Here is a 21284-nt window from a genome sequence, read left to right as displayed (position 1 = left end):
GCACGAGAATCATGTGCATGCTAATTATATATATGTATATATATGTATATGTATATATATATGTATATGTATATATATGTATATGTATATACGTAGGAGTGTCACACTTATATATCTTAAATAATATGCAAGTCTTTCATTTTAATTACAGAATGCAACGTACTTAAGGTTATTTTTCTCTCTCCTGTTTTAAAATATCACCTATAATTAATTTATTGTCATATATTTGGCAATTTTTACTATCTAATAATAAAATATAGGTAAGCACACTGTGAGGTTTCAAGAGTTCAGAGAGAAAGTATTCGAGCAGCTGCATATTCTTTTATATATTTTTTTAATGTTGTTTTTTGAGGACTCTGTGTGTGTGTGTGTGTGTGTGTGTGTGTGTGTGTGTGTGTGTGTGTGTGTGTGTGTGTGGGGCGTGCGCGCGCGCGTGTGTGTGATATAATATTATTATTAATGTTCTTACTATTTGAGAAGTTATAAATAGTAATAGTGGATAAATATGAGAGATAAACAATACTAATAATTTTTTCTTCTTTCTCATAAAAGAGAGATCATTGATGATTATCCCAAATCGATCATTAATATTTGTATAAATATGTTTAATATTTTTATTTTTAAATAAAATTTGTAGCTTGCTCGAATCTTAATCTCGAGATTGTTCGAACAGTCTCTAGTTTGTATTATCAGGCACTGGGTCTCAACTAAGAACCTCAGCCTTAACGACAATATTTTAAAACAATCTATGATCAAATATTGTAAGTAACAGCCTTTCTTCAAGAAGCCTTTCTTGTGTTACGACGAACAAGACATTGATCGAAGGGAAAACTCAAGAGTTCATGTGTTTGTTAATTGGCTAATATTTGTAATTTATTTATTCTTGTGAAATTTATACAATTAAATAAAAAATGAATGTAAATAAATTATTTTACTGTAATAAAATTATAATTTTTACCTTACACGAGGAAACACGATAATTAAAATAATAAATAATTCTATAATATGATAATAATTAAAATAATTTACATAACATAAAGAAATAAAAACTAAATTCTTTGATTTCTAGTTGCAAAAATTTTTTACAAATATAATGATTTGTAAAAATTGACGTGTTTAGTTTTTGCTTGTTTAACTGTATTAGTTATAATTAATCATTGATTAGTATATGAAATATTCTAAAAATTCAAAAATGTATTTTTTGTAATAAGTCTTTATTTTAACGAATTAAAACATAAAAAACAAAATTAAGAAGTAAAAATATAATGTTTAGTTATAAATGTGTAACATTTGTTACTATGTATTTTAATAATTTATTGTATTAAATTAAATTTTCACAAAGAAAAAAATTTATTATGTACTTAATAGTTACAAAATCTGACTTTTATGTGTTAAAAACTGTTAACTTCTTACTTTAACAAATTGTTAAATGTTTTGCTCTTCGAATTAATAGCACCATATAATAATAAATCGTTTTTATATTATTACGGCTATAATAACAAATGTAACCATAAATATCCGAACATAACATTAACATCTTAATGATGTGATGAACAATAAAAACACTATTTTGTGTTGATTAGTATTTATTAAAATTCATCAAAAATTTTAAGAGAAAGGAGAGTCAAAGGATGCATTGTGATATGTTTATGCATTTGTGTCCGTGTGTTGTATATATGTGTAGGCAATATATGTGTGCACATAGATATATGGTATTCAAATATACAAGTATAAAGTTTCCCCAATCGGAATCGCCATGTAAATATCAAATTATTATATGTATAATTTATATCCAATTTATCCTCGCATTTTACGTCTTTTGTACGAACTACAAAAGCTGAAAGTGATTACTGATTATTTCTTCAGCGCGAGCTACGGAGTAAGCCACACAAATAGTCATCCTACGCAATTTCAATTTTTTTTGTCTTCATAAGATTACAAGAAACTTTTACATTTATTGTCATTAAGATGTATTTTTCAATTTTTTTTTTAACCCTTAAGTGTTTGTCCATCATTTATTATTACAGTGTTGCATCGTTGCCTAGAAGTTTGCAAAACTGCAAAAATTTATTAAATGTTTTAGATTTTATAAGTAAAATATATGGAAAAATGATAAATTTATACTCTTTACGTTATTCTCATATGTGTTACATTTGAATTTTTAAACATTTAAGGGTCAAGATATAACATTGCACATAGTATCTAATATTAATTACATTCACAAAAAGCTATCATCTTAACTTCGTTTTATGACATCAGAAATAATCATTTGCCTCCTTTTTTTTCTGTTTTCATCATAATTTATAATTGCGTATTCATATTAAGAACACAGAAGTATTGTATGCATAAACTTTTTCTTAAGAGTAATTATTGTCTTTCGTTTCCAATATACATCGGCACGATGTAATACACTTTGATGGATTATCGAAGAATATACTAGAGTTTCTTACATTAAGTTAATGTACAATGTCAAAATTTGTTAGATATATGTGTGTGTGTATATATATATATATATATATATATATATATATATATATATAAGTCTTACTAGTTTATTGTCCAAGTATTGTTTTTATATATCATGAAAGAAGCGGGGATGCGATATTTTATTTGGCACAGCTGCAAACATTCACATGCAAATATCCCCGAGAATATTTTGCCATATTTAAATCGAATATCGAACCATACAACAAATATCTTTCTTTCAGCCAACAATGAATCACAAAAATAAAGTAAAACAGTATGTTTTACAAAATTAAGCTTAAGAATATTTCTAAATTATATTATAAATATAAATCATGTTATGATTTTAATATATTTATATAAATTATTTGTTACTTAAATTGATTTAACTTACATTAATTTATCATTTTTGAATTTATAACGAATGTATAAATGAATGTAAAAACAGTATTAAAAGATTAAATTAATAATAACAAATGATAACATTGAAATATACAACAACGTACAATAATTAAATTGATTTTAAATGGAATGATCTATATGGTATGTAACAGAGTTTACTTAACGCAATATAAAATGACTGATAATCTCTAAGCGATGTTTTCCAGAATAATATTAAAATTCTGCACGTGGAAGCTGCAAACGTGATTCAGTCCATGCAACTGTGCATCGAATTGCATTTGCATTTTGAATTTTTTTGCAAAATGATTAATTGATGATTTTTGGTATTGTGATAGTTTAGTTTTGAAATCTGATTTTATGTTTCTAACAAATTGCGTTTTATTCAATAAAAAATACGAAAAAGTCTAAAGTTCACTTTTCTTTGAAACTAGACCGATTGAAGTAGTCTACTTCAAATGACTGAGAAAGTTTCTATAATATTCTTGACGTATACAAGACGGATTTCAAAAGGAAAAGAAAAAAAGTGAGAGAGAGAGAGAGAGAGAGAGAGAGAGAGAGAGAGAGAGAGAGAGAAAATTTATGTCACATCTAAAAGTTCGTATCATTAAAGTAGTTGAGTAAAGAAGTTGAGGAAAGAAGTTTTGTTTCTCTGAACGTCTTTGAAAATTATTGTGCAAATTTAGAAAGTCTATTGTAATGTCTTTTCTCCTCTTTAAAATTTGATATATTTCTGAAAATTTCAAACGTGGAAAAATTTTTTAATTTTTCCACGAAAACGTATGCCGTCTCATATTAAACTCGATTCGATGCCTTTGTGAAGTATCCAACCACACAAATGTACGAAATGCGTTGCGAAAAACGCATGCCTGTCATCAACCAGGAGTCGGCCCGATATGTAAATAAAATTTATCTCATGCATATTTAATTCTATTTGCATTAGAGACATGCATGCGATATTCTGATCTACATTCAGAAAGTATAGTTTTTTGGAGCTTTTAACCCAATAGAGATTGCCATTTAATCCATATTTCTGATACACACACACACACACACACACACACACACACACACACACACACACACACACATTATATATATATAGCCTTTCCTAAAATACATTCGGGCTTAAAATTCTCAATGGAATGGAGGAGCCGCGCTTTTCACAACTAGTCGCTAGAATGGACATTCCTCGACATTCGGGTTTCTGATATTGGGTTAAAATGCATTTCCGATTGTTGCACTTACTTATCGTTGACACAAAGATTAAGAGATCCGCAGAGATCCAGGAGCCATAGATATCTTCAAAACGTGCAATCTTCGAGATGAGCGTCGCGCTTACTCTTGCGATCGCAGCCTCGCTGATAACAGCAACCGGCTGCAGCTGCGTCGTGCAGAGCAGTCACAAACACTAGTATGCGTGCGGCAGTTTTCGGATTTGTACCGTTTCCTCGCAACAATTCGCAGCATACTAAGGTAAGGTGTATTCTCGCGAGAGAGGTCCGCTCCTCTGCGAAAAAGAACAGTTACGTTATATATAATAGAAAAATGAAGATTTGTAAAGTGACGCAATATTATTTTAACCTAAATTTTAATTCGATTTTTTTATTTTAAAGTTCAACGTCACGATATTTTAATTCAAGTATGTACGAAACGTAAATAAATTGTAATTAGAAAAATTAAATATTATATTATGCGATCTGTTTAGGGATTATATATTATGTTAGAATTTGAGAAGAAAGAGAGATAGAGAGCTCAGGAAGAAATAAGATTAAAATAAAATCTAAATTTTTTTCTAAATTTATTTGTACTAGAGGCAAAGGAACTTACCGACCAAGCTTGACCAATATTAGGTGGATTGTTGTAACGCCGTTGATTGTAATCGTAATTGACTTTTGGTGGGATTTCTAAGGGTAGCAATGGGCTGGAAAATTGTTTTCGCTGCTGTTGCCTATTCAATAATTGTTCTTCGTTTATTCGATCTTTATCCTCTCTATAAGCGGCGGCTTTTGTTTCCATCTCTTCGGCTATATGTTGCTCCTAAAATATATATTATTATTACAAACGATATTTCTACATTACCAAACCTAAGAATATAAAAAAGTAAATATTTCTTCATCAAAGAAAAAAATATATTATCGAATTTCTTTTCATCGATATAGCGATATCCATCATCTTTATATATTTGAAAACCTTTCCTTATTTAATTAAGACGCGGCCAATTTTTGCGGCCAACTAAACTGGCGAAAAAAAGCTGAAAAAACTTGAAAAAAAAAAAAATCAATTAACATTTGCAAAACTTATTTTTCTCTTTCGAATCTGACTGACGATCGGGGGGGTGACCCGATCACCGACCGACCTGTAGTTCACGTGCTCTCTCGGCCTGGATGAGATTCTTGAGCGCTTCGAAACTGCCGGCCTGCGGAACCTGCGACCTCGGGCTACCACCGCCGACGCGGAAGCTGGTGATGCGACGATTGTTCGGCGTGTACGTATTCACGGTCCCGAAATGTCGCGAGAGATTCTCGATGACCTTCATGCGCGAGGGACCCCGCATCGCGTTTCGCCATCTGCTCCCTGCCGGGGCCTTGTGCACCATCCTTCCGTAAATCGGTGCACCCCCCGCGGCCCGGCTACGCGCTCGCCCGCCGTGTCTTCCTGTGAATTAATAATCCTTCACTCCCTCGGAATAGATCTTTACGTTAGTCTCTTTCCCGCATATCGCGGGAAACTGCAAAAAAAAACTACCCTTCCCGCTACCCTCCGCGCGCGAAACTCGGCGCGAAACGCTTTATAAATCCGCGAACAATCCGAGCTATCTGAAAAATGCTCAAAGCATTTTTAATGCCCCCATTAATCTTTGTTTTATTAACACGAACCTTTGTTTCAAAACACGAATCTTGCTGAAAATTGAACAAAGAGAGTATGTTTTTAAGTAAATATTAAATCCAAATCTTTGCTTTTTGTTTTTATCTTTAAAGACGATTTATTAAATTGTCAATTAATTAATATTTGCAAAATTAATTTTTTATGGGAAAGGCATGTTTCCGAATAAATGAGATTAAAAACATCTCAAATTATAACAACGCGTGTGTTTTTGGAATAACAATCGTACACGGCACCGTATACCACGAGTGGTTAAAATCATCGAGATTACACGCGTTTTCCGCGTGGGTGGAAATGAGTGACGTCAGGTCAAGAAGTCCGTATATTGCGCTTCGACGGATGAAAAGGGTTTGAAAAGGACTGCTGACGTTTCGCGTGGGCGAAGGTGTCACGAATTTCCTAATCGGTGGCATACATTTCGTATAAATTACGTCTTAATCCTGTTAGAGTTCTGTTTTTAAGTTTGTGTTAAATGTTGTGACTTAATTACTTGTTAATTACTTACGATATAACGACTGTGAAAGATACGACTAAACATATCACATATAGTCGTCATAAATAGTATAAATATAACGCTTAAAATAACTATTTTAATATATATATATATATATATATATATATATATATATGTTCATATTAAATGTGTATGAATAAAATGTGTAAAAATAAATATAACGTGGTTGCTAATACTAAATTACTGCTCGGGAAATAACTCTCGAGTAATTGCGAAAAGTAAGCATCGCGTGCTGTGTTTAAAAGGTTAACGAGATAAAGATTATAAATGTGTTTACCCCGTTAATGGCATCGTAGCGTGCGCACAAATGTAAAGATAAATAACGAACTAACTTAATTTCAAAAGGGGTACTTAATTTAAATTATAGTTTAATTTATTTTTTTTTATAATTGCATATAATATTTATAATTGTATATCATAGCATATAAATATATACAAAATATCATTTTAATTAACTATATTTAGCTTAGTTAATTCTAATTAGTGAGAACAATAAATGTAGACAAATCTATGATAAAGACGTTACAATGCCAATACGAAATTAAAGAAAATTAAAGAAAATTAATAAATATTGTAGAATAAATTAAAAACTAAAGGAGAGAGGAAAGACATTGTAATTGGAAGTGATAATAAAATTTTTTAGAAACTAAATTCATCGAGAAATGAGAAACGTGCGTTATCTAGAAATTTTAGTAGAAATCCGTGAAAGCGTGAGAAGTAGTACGCAGGCGATGGATCGAATCAATTTTCGTTTAATTAAGAATTGCTCGAAGGAGAAATTAAATAATTCGATGGCGTACGTTAATTGCCTCCCCCCCCTTTCTTTGGGCGAAATCAATCGGATTTAGATAGCGGTCAAAGCGCCCAATTCGAGCTTGCGATGCTGTCGCGTTTCAAAGCGATAGGTTACCAATATGGTACCCTTGATAATTAGCCTGAATCGTGTATACTCGTTAGCGTAAGTGCTCGACGCGTACGTGAGTAAAGTGGTGCGCTTGACCCACATGTGTGTGTGTGTGTGTGTGTGTGTGTGTGTGTGTGTGTGTGTGTGTGTGTGTGTCGCGTATTTGCAAGATGATATTGCAGCCCGCCTGGCCAGGGTTTGCGCTGCAACTCGTGGACTACGATGCACCACTCGATGCACAAAATCGATAAAACGCATCGATTCCTTCCCTTACATTACACGCGTTTCACCCCAACGACGCGGCGCTCTTTTCTATCGAACAAGATACAAGTTGAGTTGTGCGAGAGAAATTCTTCGTCTTAATATCACTGCCGATCGCGGCGAGATAAATTTGCTCTCTTATCGAGTCGGCTGACAAGCATTTTTTTCGCAAAGCGAACCAAGCAGGAGGAAGTAACATTTAGCTAGCGAAGCTGATTTCATTTCATTTATAATCATTGCATTTCTACTAAGCGACACGCAAGCTGAAGAAATTACTGAAGCAGAAAATTTGCTTACCTTCCAACTCTTCTCGTAATTTCAGTCGTGTAGGTGCGCCAAGATCTGCGCAAGGCCAATTAATAGTTTTCTTTAATTTCTGCGACCTTTTTCAGTCTTACATTAAAGAAATTATCTATTTTTATTTATTTATTTATTTTTTTTTTTGTTATTTATGTACGGACGGAAAGTTCGAATTTTCGGAAAGATCTCGCGAGGATCTGTCGCGCGGCTGTCCGCGCGGCTGTTCCGGGAAGCGTAAGGATCCTCACCTCGCGTGTATCCTCTGGATAATTTAATGCGATCATTGGGAAACATTGCCGCACGCGGCCATATATTGGGATTGTACGGGTATATCGGGTATCCGTTGGTGGTTTTAGCGGCTCTGCTCTGCCTCTTCGTGTACCTCCACATGGCGCGTAGCTCGTCGCACGACGGTTCGGTCAGGTCCAATCGTTTGTCGCCGATGTCGCCGTTACTTCCCGCTTGCGGATCGATGTATCGCAAACCCGCGACAAACGACCCGCTCGTGTACGTCAAGACGAAGGCGATACATACGGCCGCGGAGCGCATTTTTTTCTGAAATCAGAGCGACGAAAATCAATTACGGATTACTGTAATTCGCGGCGCAGCGGATAGGCGTAAAGGAAGTTTCATTTTTCAACGAGTCATTTTTTTAGACTTGATTTCAGAGATCTTTTACGACGTGCGAAGAAAGATTGGATAACAAAAAAATTTGAAATCTCGATGTTTAGATTCAGAATTCTGAAATTCTGAATCGCGATTCTGAACCTCGAACCTAAATGAACTTTTTGCAATAATCGGATTGATTTTAATTAACAAGGTTTAGTTAGTCAAAGGCTTAATATTTTATTGAATCAGCATTAATTTTTTTATATTTTTATAAAAACATTTCTTGATTCCGATTTGACTTTTTTCGTACTTAATGTAAAATACGTTTTGTAGATAAATTATTGACAATATATATGCAAATATGCACTTTGTGAGTATTTAGTTATATATATTTTATTGCATATTTTTTTTTGTTATTTATTTTGATCAAGTATTCACGCTCACAGTTTATATTCTATTTCCATTTAAATTTGAATTATACTTCCATTAAAAATTTCCTTAATAAATGGCTCGTGAAATTAAGGTTGAGATTGTGGTCTCTTGAAAGCAGAAAACGAGCATTTATATTCGTTTTACTCTATCGCGAACAATTACTGGCATTCAAGAAAAAAACATTTCTTACAATTACGTACAGGAGATCCTTAAATTAATATAAATGCAATTTTTTTCTAACATTTTTTTTTATGAACAAAAATTTCTGGTTTTACAACTTTTAAGTTTTCTCTTTCCCCTTGATTCAATATATTGCAGAAAACTTAAAAATGCTAAGAAAATGTTTTGCTCTAAAGTTTTTACAATCACATAAAGTGATAAAGTCGCAAGTTTTTAGAATCGCCCAAGTTCTTGGATTTATCCGAACTTCAATCGTGAAATATCGTGTAATTTTATATCAGCTCATTTCGCCCGTCGAGTCTGGAGTCATATGAAATGTCGATGTAATATTTCAAGTAATCCGTAACGTATTTGTAAATAACAATGAAACCGGGCAATGTGAAATCGAGTAAAGCGATATATTGTTAGACTCAATGAATTGTCGAAATGCCATCCGCTGTAAGCTTGCCGAGGGCGAAATCAGGCAGGCATACCTAACAAATGGAAAATCTCGAAACTTCGCAATATACTATGCTGGATAAAATGACCCGGTACATATTTATGCACTTTACAACGCATATACGGCACTATACAACGCTCCGGGGCTTCTTTTTAACAATTTCTTAAGATGAGTGAAATGCAGCCTCGTGCTATATGAATTCATTGGAGGCTATGCTGGAGGCTATAAAATCCAAATAGATCGATGAATTAGCCCTTTAATTAATCTTAATATATAAAATATAAGAAAATATGAAATATTACTATACATAAATTATATATAATAAATTAAATATAATAAGAAGCGCACTTCTGAATAAAATTGAATAAAAAAATTTGTTAAAATAATATCTGGTTAAATTACCAAAAAAAAAAAAAAAAATACTATCTTATATAATAAAGAATTTTTATAATAAAAGAAATTTGTATAATAAAACAATTATGACGGAAATTATGTTTTTTAAGTTTATCAAAGGAATAATTTTCTATGCTAATCCTAACGTTATTTCACACTTTATTTCGCACACAAATCATAAATGCAACTGATAAAAGAAACTGATAAAAGAAAAGAAGACGTTTCTTTTCTCAGGCAGGATATGGTTACTATTTTTTTTTTTTTTAGTGTTTTTTTGCACTTTATATATACGAAGTTTCGAGAGCTTTTACTGGGAATGGGTACATTCGATTATACGGAACAACAAGCTGTTTGTGCCTCATTGTAATCTGCATGAATTAAGCACTAGCGCGTGTCGAGTAGCGAACCAGTTCGAGAAGGCTGGAGCACTTTAATGACGCTTGTCGTCGAGAATCGCTATCCGATCGAATTCGAATAGCGGAATGTAAATCGGATCGGGACCGCAGCGTTCTCGTCAGCTTCCGCTTTTCAAATGGCACCGTTCGACAAATCGAATTGGAGAATCGAGTTTCCTGGATTGCGCCCCGGCCGGAATTTTTGAAGCTTTTCTACTTCTGGCGATCTGGCTTCTCTTTCGCGAGATTTGTTAAGCAAAGCATCAGCAATTTCGCGAGTTGTAGAAAATATCGCGGGCATTTGAGCCATAATGAGTACACGAACGGCTGGCAATTTCGATTCTTCCAACCGATACATCGCTCGCTCGAGCAATTCCCGCGGGAAACGAGCGTTATTATTTGCTCCGGTAACGTCAATGTTGAAACGTAAAGGTCTGTCTTTTTCTCCCGCTCATTTTTCTCCTCGGTGTGATAGCATTGTGCACACGTGCGATCGCCGGCAATCCCCTTGATACCCGGATCATTTTTCCTCGGGGGTACCGGAAATTACGCTATTACGGATCTACCCCAACCATTCGGAATAGTGATAAAACAAAGGACGCGAAGAAATAACATATAGCCGATAACATATCTTTAATAGATATGTTAAAACAAGACAAATCTTCAGAAAATAATTCTGTAATTGTTCCGAATATTCGTAGTGTCAACATTAATTATTAATTTACCAATAAACCGATAATATAAGTTTACGAATATTTAATATGCTGCTGCAACGTAATTTTATGTCACGTTGTGATTGCATAATACATTGGTTAACGAGCAAACTACGAACAATGTAGGCGCGTCTTGCCGCTTTGGCAAAATGAGTAGAATAGTTTCGATACACGTAAACACGAATATTGAATGAATGTGGGTGGGTGCACGGAAATCCAATTAGCAACAATTAGCTTTGCAATGTGCACCTCCGCGGTATTTTAGCCGCGAGCAATTCTTGATTCGCTCGCGATCGAGCGATTCAGCGCCGATCGTAGAATGCAAAAGTATGACGGAATGTGCATTGATGCGATGAAAAGTGTGTGCGAAACGGAAACAGCACGCTGCCGCGGAAGCTCTCATTGTGTAGTTCCGTAATGTTGAAACGAAGGGCCTGAGATTGAGGCATCGCACCATAAAACTCTCTCATTATTCACGAAACAGGGATGATAATAATATATTTTCGCTTGCTCGTATTGTCGCCCGTTAAATGACATTTCTTATGACATTTCTTTTCTGACATTTCTGCGAGCTAAAGTCAACGTGTATTATCGCGTGTGTGTTTCTAAAGAATATAAAAAAAAAAAAAAAAAAAAATAGAGAAGTACGATATAATTTTTTTTTATCCTCTAAACTCAAAATTGAAGAATCTCTTTTTTTTCATATATTTTCAGTAACTCACGATTTTCTGTAACAAAAGCACGATAGAAGCGCCATATTCTCTTCCACATTCAGCTTAAAATTTAGCTTCAGTTAAATTCCAATTATTCCAATAAAAGGCAGCATTGTAATGATGCGCTTTATTCCGCACAAGTAATAATCATGTTATAGGATGTTGGGGATTAATCAGATTCTTTCCTCCTTCTCCCCGCCCCGGGGAATGAATATTTCTTTCACATCCGTGCACACCGTGTGTGATTATTACGCACGTGCGTCGTTGTTGAAATGCAATTGGATTGGACCCTCCCGAGCGGGCTGGCTGAATGTTATTGCACTTTTACAGAGAGATCTCGCATTGTCCCGCATTTACATTCATATCACGCGAAATTCACCTATCCATTATTGATGATTTCTCATGAGACGCGGCGTACATGGCGTTGTACGTTCATTATCGGGTTTTATCAGGATCTGGTGCTCTTTAACGGAGTGACACGTGCTTTCATCACCAGCTAAATATATTCCGCTCGTGTGCCTTAAGCACAGCTGCACTCGAATTTTTATTTACAGTCGTATAGAAACAAAATTAATATACATTGTGATTAATTTATATCGCGATTAATTTATTAGGATACTTAACGGCTTACGAATACCAAAATTAGCCGATTAAAAATATATATTAATTACTCAAAGTCATCGTTTTGCAAAAAATTTGAATATACTTTTCGAAATTTTATGATACAGTATTGGCTTTCTGTTATATTTTATGTAAATAAAATGGAAATAATTATTCTTATCCTCGTCATGGGAATTTTTCTTTTGGGGAATTAAGGCGTTGTTGTAAGGCTGAAGGCGCGCATTTAAGCGTTCGCGGTGGTGATACATCAATTTCAAGAATGATTACTTTATTGAATACATCATACATGATCGGGTTCTCGTGGCAGTAGCGATGCGTTCGACATCGTGATTTATTATTAAGCCGCTGTTGCTCGAGCCGAGCAACATGTGTTTTCGCCGGTAAATATATTCCGAAGGAACGGTATGTTATATCGGAGAACGGTCTATGCATATTCAAGCTTTGCATCTGCACCGTTACACATGTCGACATCCGCCCGACAATCCCATAGCCGGCTGCGCTATCAGCAACGCTATTGAAGATTCATGAGAGAAATCAATCGAACAAGAACGAAACCACCTGCGAAAAAACGTAAAGTCGCGAACGACGAAATGGCGAACTCGCGAGAAAATCGATTTCGATCTGGATTACCTTGAAAACAGGGATCCTCGCGGATAATCGATTCCTCATAGTAATACAACGAAGCGCACTTCCATACTTTTCAATCTCGCTTATTTCACGGAAATGGAAGTCCCGTATATAAGCAAGTGAATAAAATCGATATTCCAGCTCCACGAACTGGAGATTTGTAGTACGATTCTTTGCTGAATATATCATTTGACATTTCCTTCTATTATAAAATAAATAATCTCTATAGAGACTTCTCTTGTGTGTGTGTGTGTGTGTGTGTGTGTGTGTGTGTGTGTGTGTGTGTGTGTGTGTGTGTGTGTGTGTGTGTGTGTATGATGTTCGCGTCGCCGGTTTTCTCAAATATCATGTGATTCTATTAAAGTCACATAATAATTGAATGGTATCATCACAAAAGGATATATGGATCAAAATTATTTTAACAATTCTAGATATATATATATTTTCATGTGGAGTTTCATAAAGAAAAATGGATCTACGTACTTTAGAAGACTCGTTTTAGTTGAATGAAAGCAAGTTTTTATTCCGACTTGCGTAAATTGTATTTATAGAGCAGAGACGCGCTGGTCGTGAAAGGTGACGTTCCCGTGAATGCAAAAACGCAGCCCGCTGAAAAAGCTCTGGATTTTTCACGATAAACAGCGTGCAAGCCGCTTTAATGCATTTTGCATCGCTCCGACTCAATCCGACATATACAGATATACCGTGAGCGGGACACGTAATTGAAGTGTAACTGCTGTAAATCCGTCCGCGCGATATTCTCAATTTTACTTGTCGACGACAGCTGGATGCGAGATATCTGCCACCGTCAAATTGGGTCGCGAGAAGGAGCGCTAATTACTATAAGTTTGCTTACTCCTCACGAGAACGTAATAATTAAGCCTACGCAATTTTATAAATTTTTCTTTCGCATTTTGCCGATTAATTAAATTGTCTCTTATAAATTTCAGAGATTACAATTTTTTTAAGGATAATATATCGTTTATGTGTAATTACTTTTGTAATTATGTTTGCGGTACCGCTAGACGGTCCCTTCGTTGTAGAACAATTAAAGTCAATTAACAAAGAGAAAACGAAGGGGGAAAGGTTACTTATCTTGGTTACGCGAATTTTTCAGGCAGGAATTTTTCATCGACTCTTATTCCGCATAAACGAGAATTGGCTGACATCTTGACTTGAGAGATAAGCGTGCGAGGGCAAGAATATTGCGGTACTTTTGCCTATTCCACAGGATCGATCCTTCATTCAGACGATTCATCCGGCATCGCCTTTGGTCAACAGACTGTAGCAATTACCGTCCGAAATGATTGTTCGAACTTTATCGGAGTTAACAGAAGCCGCTTGGAGAAAATAAAATGTCCGTTTCAATCGTGGAAGTTTCTCGCTTCAAATTTCTCTCATAAAAGCAAAGTTCTTTTACTTCGCTTTGCTCAATATTGTGTTTTTCATATTTTATATAATAATATTTGTATGTAAAACTTTTTTTCTTTTTTGCTTTTCGTTTTTTAAGCAACACGTAATGTGTTAAGCCATAATTATCTGCACATTATTATTAGATATATCTAAGTATTTTAAACTTGAAGGCTAAAGTATCTTGGATTTTTTCCTCTCTCATTTCGATAAATATAAAGATAATAATATATAAGGATGATAAATAAAAAAGAAGGATAATAATATAAGACGTACAATACAAACGGATTACTTGATTAATATTCCACGCTGTTTATTGTTTTATCGTTTAAATTCTTGTAAACTGTTAATTAAAGTGAATATCGGTTTGTGAAAATGTTCGACTGCATCACTTACATTGAAATTTCTACGAACGCGAGCAGAATGCGACCACGATTCACTATTTATTTGCGGCGTATTTAATCGAGAAGCGAATAGAATATATTTGGAGCGACACGCATGTGGCATGTGTTGGAGCAACAATAAGAAACCACAACAGATATTTCAGATAGATTGTCATGTCAATGCCGGCGTACAAGGCCGGGAAAATGCATCTCCTATCATCATACACTTAAATCAAACGTAGAGAAACAACAATCTAAATGAATTATTCAACATTGCAAGCGTGTATTAAATAAGATACTCGCATTCAAAACGAATGGAGAGCTCACGTGCCACTTGTATCTTCCATTAATTTATTATAATAATTTAATTCTTAATAAATTTAAGTTATTATAATAATTTAATTAGACCGCTGCATTTGTGCGTTTATTTATAGCACTCGATAAAACTATGATGATAGCGATAGCCGATTATAAGTTAATTTTTAATAGAGCGCGAATAGAGATTGTAAAGGCTTTTTACTTCGCAATTAATTCGAGTTCATTGTTAGCGGTATTACGCGTGGAAATAAGGAATTGTATGGGAATAAAATTATTATCGTTCGAATCGCGCATTCATCCGCCGTCGGGCATTCATTCATTGGAGTTGGAGATTAATCGCCGCTATGGCGATGCGCCAGTTTGCAGTTGCATTCGCAAAAGGTATTTGCCATTCAATCGGTAATTTGTTAGCCTTAGAGTTCTCTCTCTCTCTCTCTCTCTCTCTCTCTCTCTCTCTCTCTCTCTCTCTCTCTCTCTCTCAGGAACTCCCGGCGGTACATATGCTAAAGTTGTGTAAAGTCAAATTATTCCCGGTGACAATTCAAAGGTAGCTATTTCCAGGCTGCGGAACGCGAGCCTAAAGTCAAGTAGTACTTCGTAAGCCACGCGCGACGAACTCGCCGTATTTCTTCCCCTATCGAGCGTTAAGCGCAATCTATCTTGTTCTCCTTATTGTTGCAATGACACTCGCCGTTTGGCATAAACGTGACACGCATAGTCTTGGCGGCCGTAGCTTAGCGCTCGCTCGATTTCGCGCGGAGCAGAGCTCCTTTAAATTAAAGTTTTACAATGGACAAAAACCACCCGTGCGGTCCACAAAAAACTATCTCTCGGCTAAAAAATTTTTCACCTCTATTCGCAGTGTTATAATATCATTCAGTTTTTTTTTTGCTCGTCGTGCACCACCGGGTGCAGAAAAATGATGGATTTAAAGATTTTTATTGGTTTTTATATGTGCAGCGAAAAAAACTGATAATTCAATTTTTCCGCCGAAACGAAACTTACTTTTTAATTTTACTTGTATTTGAACAAATGATATATTTTTAACTTTTACTATAAATATCAATTGTTAAATTGTTAAATGTATAATAGATACTTTTATAAGAATATTAAAAAAAAATAATAAAAAAAGTTTTTTTTTAGTTCATCTATAAATCTTTGCGTAAAGAGAAATTTTAAATTTTCAAATTATTATCAGAGGAATATCTAGAGATGAGGAAAAAATAAATTTGCTTTAACGTGTTATATAAAAGTATATTTATTGAAGAGGTATTTCAAGGGATTTCTTTATCTCTCTGAATCTCTCTATTTAGATATTCCGCTACTTTTATTTGCAAAAGATCGTTGATTAAAAGTCTAGTTAAATAAAAAATCCGTGACTACCGGCATTTATAGATGAATGTGCAGCATTTTATTAAATTAGATATTTCCTAATTGATATTTCCTAAATTGCAAATAGTAAGCAAAAAAATAAATATGCACTTAACAGTAACACCTGCTGTATTCAAGTTTGACACTTTGTGTTGCATAAAGATTTATGATTATTTCTTGTGTACAATCTACGATTGTTCTACGAGAAAACAGTAAATTCCTTTTAATCTCTTTAACACAGTATATCATCTTTAATAAAACGATAAATTGTAACAGACAGGTATTACAATTTGCATTTATTCTGTATATTCTTAAATACACAGAAAAATATTTTTAATAAATTACGTTTATTCAATCATAATATTCTTACTGGAATATCATTATTAATATTTATTTTATAAAAAATTACAATTTTAATTTATAACTATTTGATAAATCATAACGTGTTTATTAGAAGTGTTTTAAAGAAGTATACTTTTAATTAAAGACGCTACTCTTTCATTTATAAAAAGTCCAAAGTAAACTTCTTATATATCTTTCTCTAAGAATTCAAATCTGGTATATTAATGTTCAAATTATTATAAACTGTTGATGCTCTCTACATAATACCATTAAGTGCCTTTTTATAGCGTCATTTTTAGTAACTTCAGAATTATTGGCGATAAATCTTCTCGTTCCTCTTTATACAATATCGCAAATAAATTGGGAAATTTGAGGAAAATAAAATTTTAACTGATTAGATGAAAATTTAAAATTCAAAAAGATTTTGGAAGCGGATCTGATCCATAAAGCAGAGGGGTTCAACGGTTTATGATACCTGATTTTATCTTAGCGCGCGGCTTTTCCACCGTATCTTTATGCCATCGCACGCAATAAAAGGACTTTTCTACAGCCCGACGTGACGGTGCTGGATGATAAATGTGCTAAACAGCGCGTCAATATAAAAGAGATAACGGTAAATGCCGTGAATATATGATCGATCGTAAATCTCCATGCGCCCCCGCGCACCAACACAATCGCACACTTCTCGATTTCGTCCCTCGTATTTTTATATTTTTTGCGCATCAGATTTTATCCACGTTTTCATCTAGAAAAGACAAAATCGATGCAATGACACACGCACGCAACACACACACACACACACACACACACACACACACACACACACACACACACACACATAGCGTATTAAATAAATAAATAAATGTCTGCGATATATTCAAATACTAAGTACACAAACGATTTGCGTGCGTGTATTATCAATACGCGATATAAATTTGTAAGTACGTACATTTGTTAATTAAATAAATTAGAGTGAAACATGATGAAAAATCTATTAGATTTAGTTTATAAAAACGTAAATGTTTTTATAAAAAAAAAAAGTTTACGTTTTGTTTGCCAAATTATTTACATGCAACAGGTTTTGGATAAATACGTATTTTTTATTATGCATATTTAGATACTGTAGATGATTTAATTATTTAACATTGCAAACATATATTATAGATTAAATATAAATTTCCTGTAACTAAATATTTTTTTTAAATAATTTTTTCAAATTGTTTTTGATTTTAAATTTTGGTTGATTAATTGATTAATTGCTTTGTTATTTTTCGAAATTGTTAAAATAATTTAAATAATTTAAATAATTTAAGAAATTTTATTATTTTTATTATATATTAATGGACTTTTACATCAATATATAGTTGACATATAGAAATTTTATTTAGAATACTTTCTTTGTGGAAAATTTTCAATTAATCCATTTATTAGTAATTTTTACATATATATTTATATATTTGTATATTTTATATATATATATATATATATACATTCCATATTTTTATATTTATACTATGTAATCTAATTGTAATGTATAATCTAATAGTTATAGTAACATATGTATAATAAATATTTTATAATAAATATTTTATAGAAAATCAATGATGCACTTTTTATATTATGCATATTAATAACGTATAAATTTTAGAATATTGTCATTGATTTTAAATAAAACAATCTTTTGCGCGGGTACTTTTTAATCGCACCTTAATGACCTTTTGATAATATTGATTCATTTACGTTTGACAAATAGGATAAATTTTACAACAAAAACTGGCAAAAAATTATTCGACGGTTCTTATTATTGATAAAACTTTAAGATGATAAAAATCATGTAAGCAGTCCAATTTTTAAGAATCGAGAAATCTTTTCTTGCAGATCATTGATTTCTATTAAATACATCATATTCGATCATTGTTCTGTAGGAATTACGTTTCTCACATTACGGTGAGGTTCATAAATCATTCGAACCTCGACGGGGAAAAAGTGAAAAACGTTAAGCCGATTTGTTAGGCGGAAAGAGGACGAAAAATGACACGATCTTTCTCGAAAGCTCTTTTCACGCCAGCGTGTTGAAATAGAAAGGTTGCAACAAGTGAGATTCGAATCCGACAGGTACAACCCGGATTTGTTGCTTGCAAATACATACGCAACACTGCACGATGTATATTATACGACCATTTGTTATTTTTTTCATTACAAATAGTTTAATTCCACGTTCTGCTTTTATTCGGAATTTTATTTCTCTCATTCGACGCTCGGCAGAAATTTTATATATCTTTCTTTATATATATATATATTTTATAATTTATTAAATAATTGCTTTTTATCCCGCGTAAAAAATTAAATGCGTACTGAAAAATAATAAAATTGCAAAGTTATTGATTATAAAATAAAATTATAAAATAAAAAGAAATGTAACAATTAAATTTTCAATACTGATTGTAAGAACAGCGTGATATATTATTCTGACAATTTCTGCCAAACAAATTTCTATTAAATCACAATTGTGTTCGTTCGAATTACCTTTCGCTATGTTGTTGATTATTGATATTTGTAATACAATTTTGTATGGTTAATCAAAATGCGATTGGATAGCTCGCAAAAGCAGAGTTACGCAGAATGCGTCACTCGTGCGCGACTGACATTTTGCAAATGTTGTCAGTTACATCAGGCTAACGTGCTATCGGGGATATTATCGCATTTGCCTGCGTGTTTATTCATTACATCGACGGCGTACCAATATAGTTCAGCGAAGTTAAACCGTGATTAATGGCTGACAACGAAGCACGTAATTAGGATGTAAAACCCATCCTCGTGCGTGCTGGAGCCTAATTGGATCTAACGCGAGTCGTACATTCGTAGCGTTTTCGCAATTTCTCTCTCCGCAGGATCGAAGATAAAAGTCAGCAACAACGAGTCGACATATTTTTTTCGAAATGTGGGAACGGCGATGTGGAATGCGCGAACAACATGGAGTAACATATAACAGAATTTCGTCGCCTGTGTGCGTGAGGTGGCCATATGTTAAAATTCGCGTCGACATTTTTTCACCGATCGACGGCTTCCAATTTTGGAAACTGACCTACTTTCGATCGCCTCGAATGGGACAATAAGGGTTTTATGACCATTCATATATGAACGTAGTAACTCCCGCAGCGCTAATCATAAAATGTTCTATTTTCGTTCAAGGTTACGCTTGGTATTATCTGAACGAGTGGGAAAACGAATCTTAAACTTTAGCAAATCTAGGACGACTCGTTAGCACGCGCGTGACGTAGACGCGATGAAATTTTTCGGCGCCTCCAAATTTTCGTTCGTGAATTTTGAGGCGTAGCGACGGCACTTTCCCGATTTATAATTTACGTCACTACTTTTTATTTAAATCCGCGAGTTCTGTCTCTAACTTTGTTACATATTTTCCTATTTTATAAACATAAATTTTTTTTTATCTAAATACTTTTTGTAAATTTAATAAAATATATACGTTTCAAATAAACTTAATAATTTCTCAAAGTGCTTATTTAAATTTTTTTTTCCCAAAAGATTATCTTTGTCACGAGAGGATCTCGTCATAATTGCAAGGATCGTAATCGCAAAGTAATTATCGCTCAGAAGCTACCCAAAAAATTCAGTACGTTGGTAAATTTTTAATTTTCTTAAAAAAAAAAATCACGTCACTATCAGCCCATAATCGACACGTTCGTCTACCGAAAAATCATTTGTCACTTATTCTCTCGCATGACATTTCACGTCTCGCGGACTATACCTCCGTTCTAATTCTCCCGCTCTAATTCCGGCAATCTCATTAGACACAATTGCATTCCTCCTCGTCGGTTTAGAATCTCAATGCCCTTGCCTATATGTCGGTATTGCCTCTTCTGCAACATTGGCATAACAGGTTGTGCATCGCTGAGAGCGTGTATGCCTAATTCTCATCAATCGACGAGGAGCGCGGCGCGAAACACCCGTCAGTTATGACGTTCGGACGGCGACGTTTAGAGGCCTCGCGATGCTTCTCTCTCCGCGATTTCCCTCTCTCTCTCTCTCTCTCTCTCTCTTTCTCTCTCTCTCGATTCGCACGAGAAATAGTCTCTGAAACTAATTCCATTACACTTTCTACTTCGTGCGTAACTCTTATTACGACAGCTCATTTCCGAAAGCCTGGGAAAACGTCGCGGTCGCCGGTAGGAAACGACACGTGAAACGCGAGTGTAACTGCGACGTGCGAGGCTGCAAAAGTGAGAGAGAGAGAGAGAGAAAGAGAGAGAGATGTACAGGAGAAGGAAAGGTGTACGGAAATAGAGATCGGAAGGGACGGGCGCGACGGAGGGACGACGCGCTGGCTGGTGAATGAACGAGAATTGGATTCACTAACCTGCCTGTCTGTCCGCCGTGTCCGGAAACCGTGGAGCAACTGAGAGAGATGGTAGCGTCGAGGCGACTGTCCGCGGCTCCACTGCCTTGGCCGTACAAAACCCACCCCCGCGACACCTTCCCTCTCCGCCGCCCCCGTCGTCGATCCTGCCATCACGCCGCCGGGGTCCCTGTTCCTTTCGTGAAACGGGGTTGCTCTTGGGACTTCGCTCTCTCTCGCCCCGTTCATGCTCT

General features: G+C 34.4%; 1 protein-coding gene across 2 annotated transcripts; it reads right to left on the bottom strand.

Moving 5' to 3' along the window:
- Nucleotides 1-361: 361 nt before the first annotated feature.
- LOC105426154 (uncharacterized) lies at nt 362-21249 on the bottom strand. 2 transcript variants are annotated; one of them, XM_089077596.1, is made up of 6 exons: nt 21052-21243; nt 7976-8282; nt 7725-7769; nt 5222-5520; nt 4693-4902; nt 362-4372 (listed from the first exon to the last, which is right to left on the bottom strand). In XM_089077596.1, exons 1-6 carry the CDS (start codon nt 21202-21204, stop codon nt 4334-4336), a joined length of 1053 nt encoding a protein of 350 aa, XP_088933722.1. In that variant the 5' UTR covers nt 21205-21243; the 3' UTR covers nt 362-4333. The 2 variants fall into 2 exon arrangements, with proteins under 2 accessions (XP_088933722.1, XP_088933723.1); XM_089077597.1 differs by lacking the exon at nt 7725-7769 and having other exon boundaries at nt 21052-21249.
- Nucleotides 21250-21284: the final 35 nt, after the last annotated feature.

This window comes from Pogonomyrmex barbatus, unplaced genomic scaffold (genome assembly GCF_055798465.1).
Source record: "Pogonomyrmex barbatus isolate J1 unplaced genomic scaffold, ASM5579846v1 scaffold2, whole genome shotgun sequence".
Taxonomy (NCBI): Eukaryota; Metazoa; Arthropoda; class Insecta; order Hymenoptera; family Formicidae; genus Pogonomyrmex; species Pogonomyrmex barbatus.
This window is presented reverse-complemented; position numbering and strand designations above follow the sequence as displayed.